This window comes from the organism of the source record quoted next, unplaced genomic scaffold (genome assembly GCF_019419815.1).
Source record: "Pyrus x bretschneideri cultivar Hongxiangsu unplaced genomic scaffold, Pyrus_bretschneideri_v1 Contig105, whole genome shotgun sequence".
NCBI classification, from domain to species: Eukaryota; Viridiplantae; Streptophyta; class Magnoliopsida; order Rosales; family Rosaceae; genus Pyrus; species Pyrus x bretschneideri.
Genome location: NW_025999397.1, coordinates 535,721 through 544,417, shown reverse-complemented (window position 1 = coordinate 544,417; position 8,697 = coordinate 535,721). Strand labels below are relative to the sequence as shown.

At 36.3% G+C, this 8,697-nt stretch overlaps 1 protein-coding gene across 2 annotated transcripts; it reads left to right on the top strand.

The window, feature by feature from the left end:
- Positions 1-1,224: 1,224 nt before the first annotated feature.
- Positions 1,225-8,294, top strand: LOC103954102 (ultraviolet-B receptor UVR8). 2 transcript variants are annotated; one of them, XM_048571347.1, is made up of 14 exons: positions 1,225-1,815; positions 1,904-1,979; positions 2,161-2,220; positions 3,134-3,235; positions 3,342-3,432; positions 4,716-4,758; positions 4,872-4,917; positions 5,020-5,066; positions 6,193-6,295; positions 7,031-7,085; positions 7,228-7,294; positions 7,417-7,453; positions 7,608-7,687; positions 7,790-8,294. In XM_048571347.1, exons 1-14 carry the CDS (start codon positions 1,489-1,491, stop codon positions 7,907-7,909), a joined length of 1,254 nt encoding a protein of 417 aa, XP_048427304.1. In that variant the 5' UTR covers positions 1,225-1,488; the 3' UTR covers positions 7,910-8,294. The 2 variants fall into 2 exon arrangements, with proteins under 2 accessions (XP_048427304.1, XP_009364184.1); XM_009365909.3 differs by having other exon boundaries at positions 1,234-1,815; positions 1,901-1,979.
- Positions 8,295-8,697: the final 403 nt, after the last annotated feature.

The following is an 8,697-nucleotide window of genomic DNA, read 5'->3' as shown; positions in this document are numbered from 1 at the left end:
TGTTCTATACCCGCGAATCTCCAAATGTTGCCACCCTTTATGGTACTCAGATTGATTCTCGCCTTATTGGTTACATAGATGCTGGATATCTGTCTGACCCACATAGAGCACGTTCTCAAACGGGTTATGTCTTTATTGTTAAAGACACCACTATATCTTGGAGGTCTACCAAGCAAACGCTAGTTGCAACTTCATCTAACCATGTTGAGATTCTCGCCCTACATGAAGCATCGCGTGAGTGTTTTTGGCTGAGAGAAGTTATGGGACACATTTGAAGCACTAGTGGTCTTACATCAGTTGTTGACTTTCCTACGACAATCTTTAAAGACAATGCAGCATGTATCGAGCAGTTGAAGAAGGGATACATCAAAGGAGACAACACCAAGCACATAGCGCCGAAGTTCGTTTACTCACACCAGCAACAACAGCATCAGAACATTGAAGTCAAGCAAATCCGTTCCGAGGACAACCTGGCCGATCTCTTCACCAAGTTGTTGCCCAAGTCTACTTTTCAGAAGCTTGTCCAAGGAATCGGTATGCGTAAATTATCTGAGTTAAATCGCTTGTACTTCTCTTATTTAGAAGTTTTGTCTAACTCAGGGGGAGTATCTATAAGCATACTCACATGATCTTAATGTACTTTTTTTCCAACGATTAGGAGCATTTTTCCCACTGGGTTTTTGCTACCTAATAAGGTTTTAATAGGGCACCCATCTTGGGATGATCATACTCCGTTGAGTTCTCTACCTTCGTTCAGTTTGACGTTTGTTTAAAGACATTATGCATACATCTCATTTTTCTCCTTAGTCTATGGGTTTTCCCCATGCCTTGGGTTTTACCATAGCGAAGTTTTGTGAGTTTTACTACAAATGCATACTTCACTTAAATTTGAGACTCGAGATCACCCGTTATGCCGATGACTTCATCAACTATTCTACCTTATTTGCTGAAGATCTGATGCGATGGTTTGTTGAGTATTTACACACTCAAGGGGGAGTGTTGCAGTCATATTTAGAATATGAATGTGGTTGTGTAAATTCTAGGAGATGTGGCAAAGTATCTTATATTCCTATTAGGACTAGATTACCTATTAAATATTGTAATCCTAAAGGGAAAAATTTTCACATTCCTACTACTATAAATGAAGGCACAATGATTTGAATCAAACATGCCTCACAATTAAATCAATCTCTCTTCTCTCTTATTGTGGCCGGCTCCTCTCTCTCTCTCTCTAAACTCTAGATCGTTCAATCAAATAGGTCTACAACAGCTACAACTATTTTCAAAAACTACTTTAATTAATTTTTAATTTCAGAACTATTGTGAGTTATTTTCAGGAACTATTTCTTATAAAAACCCAAGGTTTTTTTAATAGATTTGGAGGATTTTATCAGTACATGATACAGTTAACCGCCATTAACGTGGTAGATGAAGGAAAGGAAACTCGATTCAGGTTGAGGCAGGGGTTTCAGTTGAGGGAAAAACAGTATGTGGAGGACGACGAGAATGAAATTGGGGGGTACAGGCGGCGGAAGAAGATGGTTGAGCAGTCGGAGTGATTGGGGGAAGGGGAAGAGGATCGCGGCGGTGTGGGGGAACGGGGACTACGGGAGGCTTGGGCTCGGTAGCCTGGACTCTCAGTGGAAGCCTGCCCCTTTGCGTTCGTCTGCCTTTGGCGACCAATCCCCTGAAGCCATAGCTTGCGGCGGCGCTCACACTCTCTTCTTAACGGGCAGTGGCCGCCTTTACGCCACCGGTCTCAATGATTTTGGACAGCTTGGAGTTGGGGATTCTCATGATTTAACTTACACTTGTGTATGTATTCATATTTTGTGTTTTCATTGCAAGCTTTTTGTGTATGAGGTGCCATATTTGATATTGTTTGTTTGTTCCATTGCAGAAGCCCTTAGAGGTAACTGGAATTGGCAAGGAAATTGTTCGAATTTCGGCCGGTTACTATCACTCTTGTGCTATTACAGGTAAATTAGTACCATTCAAAACCAACCAACCCAACTGTATGTCTATTTAAAGCACAATAGCAAGACAATGGGTTATTTTATTTATTTATTATATGATTTCTCTTGCTATGAGATGTTCTATCCCAAATTCCCAATGTTTAAATGTTAATTTCATCGACTACATTTACGACTTATCTTGCAGAAGATGGAGAATTGTACATGTGGGGGAAGAACTCAAATGGGCAGCTTGGTCTTGGAAAAAGTAAAGAACTCTACTTTCTTTTCATTCTGTTACAGATTTTCTTAGTTGCCACATGCTATACTTTTAGGGGTAGTCAAATTAGGATTCTAAAGGATTTTGAAAGACTTTTTAAGTGGTTGATTTGATAGGATTTGTGAAATCCAAATGGATTTTTGAGGATTGTGATAGATTTCTTTGTGGATTTTGATGGATTTTCTTGTCCTTTATTCTAATAAATTTCGTAAACAGGACTAACAGAACATGCAGCAAGAGAACAACCCACACCAATCCCCAACGCCGTAAAAGATCATAAATTTAAAAAAACTCATACCCTTACAAAATGAATCAATCCAATGTACCTAGATGTCTATATGACCCAATAAGAATGGTAATTTTTTTCTACAAAAATGGGTGAGCAGTGAAGTTGCAGACACATATCCCCAGTGCAGTAAAACATTATAAAACCAATTACGAACTCAAAGTTATGAAGGGAGCCCGGAGAGAGGAGGTGGTAGTGGTGCTGGGAGGATGGGTGAGCCGTGGGTGCGGGTGTGGGTTAGGTAACGCTGGCGTGGACAGACGCAGGTAAGGTTGGTTGGCTGAGAGGAGAGAATCCAATGACAATCTTTGGGTGAACGGTGGGATTGTTCATAGTCTTTGACATGTATAGTTTTTATCCTAGAATCCACTAAAATCCACCAGAATCCACAATTTAATGAAATCCCACCAAATCTACAACTTTCTGACTACAGATAGATTTGTATACTCTTGCTTAAACTCCATTAAAATCCTATTTAACTACACATGGATTTACATTGATTTTAAAAATGTCTTTTAAAATCCTGATTGACTACCCCAGAATTTTAAAGTCTTTTGAAATCCATCAGAATCCTAATTTGATTTAGCACTTCGTCAACTTTCTCTTCGTATGCAGGGGCTGCAGGGCTAGTTTCTGTACCAACCAAAGTTGAATGCTTGGCTGGAATCACCATTAAGACAACAGCTTTGGGATCAGAGCACTCAGTAGCTGTTACTGGTATAACATTTTAAGTTTGGTAAACTTCTCTAGTTTTACAATCATAAGATTCTTTTTTAATTATTAAACTCTTTAATTGTTTAATGTTTTGTACATCCTTCACCAGATGGAGGTGAGTCCTTAAGTTGGGGAGGAGGGTCTGGGAGACTTGGTCATGGCCACGAATCAGGAATTTTAGGAATTCTCAGAAGTACCAGGTGGTATTTGATTTCTTTTATTACACGATTAAATAGAAAACTTTTTTCCCTTTGCTATGTTTCAACTGTGAAGTTCCCACTGCCTACAATCTGACACAGAATGATGCCATCAAGGAAGATTTACTTTTGTATAAATTCACTTGAGAGAACTTGGAGAACTTAATTACTCACAAAGCCTCCTTATTCCATTCTAAAGTAGTTGCTTCACTGCTCATAAAATTTCCCTAAGAACCTAAATTTCACAACTAGCTGTAACTCCTTTCTTTTTATGCTATATTTACCATACTAATTCAAGGGCAATTTACTTTAGGACCAACCTGGATTATGGAAAAAAAAAAAAGAAAACCTTTGATAATAAAGTCAACATTAAGATTGTGCAAAGTCATTATAGTTAGCTTAATATACAGTGTTGGTACATTCCCTAATGACGTAAGCCTTTGGGGTCTTGTCTAACATGGTATTTGAGCTTCAGTTGCAATTACTCATGGGTTTGAAACCTTCAATCCTTAAACCCCATTTCTTTGCTGGTTTGAAAGTGTAAGTTGTCTCTCTGTTTACCTCTCCACTTGTAGGTGTAGCCATGTGAGATAGAAATGCACGAGAGAGAGGGGGTGTTAGTTGATGTAGATTGTTGGTGTACAATTTCTTTTACCTTTGAAGCAACATGGAAGCTTATTTTTGTTTGTGGCGATGTATGCAAGCTACAAAAGACCCAAAGTAATACTGATGGATAAACTTCAGTTGATACAGAGCTGACTTAGTCTTGCATCACCGTAATTACTCAAGTATAACCTTGACACTTGGTCCTACATACATTGAATCAAACCACATTGCATGGCCAGAGTTGCAACACAAACAACATGGACAGTTCATGTGGCAATAATGCAGGCTTGCACAAATAGAAATGTGAAGGCTAATTGTCTATATGATGGATATATTTAGTTCATCTGATTTAAGTTTATCGAGATTTCCTTTACTGGCACTGTGAACCTCACATTACACAATATAAAATTCTAAATAATATATCTATGCTCTCATATTTCAGTTATACCCCATTTTGGGCTGTTCAAGAATGAATAATTCGATCTTGGAATACAACATATGTTTGTAGTTTGCTTAAATTTACTGTCATAGACAATGGACACACAAAGAGTGTTGGATATATGCTTAAGCGATAACGTAGGATCCCGCATGGGAACAGCTCCTTTACCATAAGTGTCTCCTATCTAGCAATAATTTTGGGTGTCCATCGTCTCTGTGATACCAATAAATATCTTTTGCAGCGAATATACACCACGACTTATCAAGAAACTTGAGGGGATCAAGGTATAATCACTTACTGAACTGTCAAGTTTTGATTCATATTATCATACCTGAATGTACTTGTTAGTATTTGATTAATGTTTTTGTCTTACAGCTTCAATTTTATAAATGTATAGGTTAAAGAGGTTGCTGCTGGATTGCTGCAATCAGCATGCATTGATGGTACCTTTTGGCTTTTTGGGTGATCCTAGTTTGTGGTATGGCATCAATTTCTGAATTTGAAAAAAAAAATATTTATATCATTTTGCTTTTCCATTTTTTCAGACAATGGGTCCGTATTCATGTTTGGTGAAAGAACAGTAGATAAATTGGTAAGTCAAGGATAGTTCTTTGAAATGAGGTTGAAAATCATACAGTGGGCGCAGAGCCAGGATCGTCTTTTAGTGGTGCACTGCAAGTAATATATTATGATGATTTTGTAATTTTGCTAAGATGAATGTCTCTAGTTAGTGTTAACTATATTAGAAAACCACAATTAATACTTTTGGTGAAATAAATTGTTCGCTTGAGAAATTAGTGTATACAAACAAAATTCTAGTAAGTCCTAGAAAAAAGTAACTTTATATTCTTCAAGAAAAAGAACAGTGATTATAATCAAACCATGAAATAATGTTAAAAATAATTCAAAATTTTTAAATTCTGGTCATGCATATCGTCGGAAATCAAGTGTTTGTTAGGTAATATAATTTTTTACTTAATCAATGTAATAACTGAATGAAATAAATTTAATTTTAAATATACGGACTTGAGTCCACTCTTGTCAAGGAAGTCAAACTTTTCTCTAAAGCATTTTCTTCTTCCTTGTTTCTCTGTTCTGTCAGCATAAAAGTAAAAGAAAAAAAAGACAAAAAAAGCATAGGGTCCTTGTTTTTTAGCATATGACAAGTATTTGACGACCTATGTGCCACCTGCCCAACAAGAATCTGTTCTTTTGGTTCATCAATCATCCAAATTATCTTGCCTGAACTCAAGACAAGAATCTCAGGATTTATCAACACAGATACAGAGGATTTACAAATGACATTTGCTAGCTGGACTTAATCCAACGAGCTATTTGGATACATACAGTAAAGCTGAAAATTCTCTGAAACCCTAAATCAAAATATATGGTTGAAGAAAAGGGAAACATTGATGCCAAATACCTTTTCTCCCAGCTCTGTCGTTGATTCTCCCTCTTCACTTCTAGTGACAGATATTAGCTAAAAATCTAATATTTAGACACACTTTTTAAACTCTTAGATTAATCCAATTTTAGTGATCTTGACCAATTCTAAATGTGTGTGTGGAGACTGTCTTTTGAAATTTTCGCGGGCATACTTTTGGACACTTAGTGGGTTTACCTCTGATCATAGATCTTGGCAGGGACCTCGTTAAACAATTCCTTACTATTTATGTCATAATTTTTTTTTATTATTATTCTTTTTTATGGAATAATAGTGGTCTGGAAAGGGGAACAATGCAACAACACCATCCATGATCAGCAAACTGCCATGCTCCGAAGAAGTTGCTTGTGGTGGCTATCACACTTGTGTCTTAACAAGTAATTAATTATCTTATCATCTTTCTCAATGAAGTTGATCATCGTTATATTCATTCACATATCACATTGTCATCATCAACATATGTTCATACCATTCCCAACTGAGTTGAGAACATCATGAGGTTGATTAGGGTGATCCATTAAGGATGATTCTTAACACATCGTATGTGACATTGCCACACGATTCACAACAACATATAACGAATTCAGTTCCTCTCCTAATGAAAGACATTTGTATCTGCAATTTGTGTGTGGCAATTTGCTCTTTTACATCTTATTGTTTCTTATTTATTTGTAATTTTTTTAGTTTGAATTTTTTCTTTTTAAATTAAATTGTTTTATTTTACAATCCTAATTAGTGAGGGGTATTTTTGGGATATTAAAAGCTTCACCATTTTGGTGTGCTCCCTTTATATATATAGATTACCTAGAAACAGTCCTTATGTTGAGTTGCCTTTTATAGCATTTACAATGGCTAAGAAGAAACACAGTTTTAGCAGATTCGTTCTTCAGAATTAATGATGCTTATGATATGGAAGTGTGTTCATATTCTATTGGTCTTCTCAAACTTTTTTTTTTTTATATATTTATAATGCAAGATATCGGAGTTACTTTTATACAATAAGAGGTAATTGATTATAGGAATACTAAGTCTGTCATTAATGTATTCACTCCAATCATTGTGCTTTAAGTGTAAGTGTTTTATCCTAATTATCTATTTTTCTTTTCACATAGGTGGTGGAGAACTGTACAGTTGGGGATCAAATGAAAATGGGTGCCTTGGCATTGGGTATATATTCCACTACCTTTTTTTATTGAAGTTTTGCTTGAAAATTTTGTTTTAGTTTGCGAATAGTTACAGTTCCAGTACGCAAAATATTGATATTCATTGTTGGTTCATTGATTGGTTTATTCATGTATTTGATGTCCAGTACGACAGATGTTTTTCACCACCCAGAAAGAGTTCAGGGACCTTTTTTAAAATCCCCGATTGTCAAGGTTTACACTTCACTTTTTCAGACTAATTCCCTTTGGGTTTCCTGAATAACATTTTTTTCTTTCACATGGTAACAACATAGCATGCTTTATTTCCTGATGCTTTAACAAATGTGCATATATAGGTATCGTGCGGTTGGAAGCATACAGCAGCAATTTCTGGTAAGAACTATTTTTATAGTTAAAACCATATTGCACCAGTATTTGTGAAAGAAACGTAAATTTTACGAGATCATTCATTTGTGTGCTTCTGGTCACTTCCTCCGTTTCTGCTCATAGGTTTTTCACAAGAAAATTATTTTGTGTTTGGTAACAGAAGGCAATATTTATACATGGGGTTGGGGAGGTTCCCTTGGAACATTTTCCGAAGATGGACATTCTTCTGGAGGACAACTGGTTTGCTTCCCTCTCCCGTGTGTTATTACTTTTTGTTAGCATTTGGTTTTAATACTTTGCTTCTGTGAATGAAACTGTCATTGGATTTCCTTTTATTGATAGGGTCATGGAACTGATGTTGACTACATAAAACCTACAATGGTTAAGTTTGGGCAGAATGTGAAAGCTCTACAAATATCATGTGGATTCAATCACACTGGTGCCATAGTTGAGTACACATAAGCTTCGGCACCTGCAGTCTCAGCTTCAAGAAATGTAGCAACTTCTGGGTTCTGAGAAGTGATTTAGACATATGTCTCTTTGGCGTGCTCTCTTCATTCGTTCATTCAGTGTACCTTTGATTTGCATCGGTCACTAGAGCAGCAACTACACAGTTATACAATACAAGACTACCAATATCAGCCTACAAATTTCCAATTGTAATTTCAAAGTATAAATTTATAGTTATGTATATGTAATAAAAGGTTCAATTGGTATAACGTTGCGATTCTATTTGTTCAAGTGATTGTAAATTTGTAAGATAATATACAAATTTTTAGACTTCACTGCAAAATTGTATTTCACTAGAATAATATTTGTGATGTATATATTTACGTACTTTTCTGAAGGCTCCCATTTGTACTTCTACAAAATGTATAGCGTTCATTTTTACGACTCAAAGCTTCTCTCAGGTTGTGATTTTTATTTTCTTGGCTGCGACGATTTTCCTCTAAGATGTACGGTTCTGTAGTTTGTATGTCAAGGGTTTTCTTTTTGAACCATCTGTATTCTGTAGTGCTGGTTTTTGTGGAAACGGGTTGGTTGTAATATCTTACATGACCTATTAACATGATATGAAAGTCAAACTTTGGATTTCCTTCGGGATAGTTGGAGATTTCATCTTTAGGATTGCTCATATATGCTGGGTCACAAGGTACCCTAAGAATCTGTTGAAGATACCCCAAATGGGCATTTGGCAGGATTGAGCTTCATCTTGTACTCTCTAAGGATGTTGAAAGTTTTCCTCAAGT

Coding starts and splice junctions, on each gene's coding strand:
- LOC103954102 (XM_009365909.3), top strand. CDS start 1,489: ATGTGGAGGACGACGAGAATGAAATTGGGGGGTACAGGCGGCGGAAGA. Junction 3,236..3,341: donor GCACTCAGTAGCTGTTACTG/GTATAACATTTT, acceptor ATCCTTCACCAG/ATGGAGGTGAGTCCTTAAGT. Junction 3,433..4,715: donor GGAATTCTCAGAAGTACCAG/GTGGTATTTGAT, acceptor TATCTTTTGCAG/CGAATATACACCACGACTTA.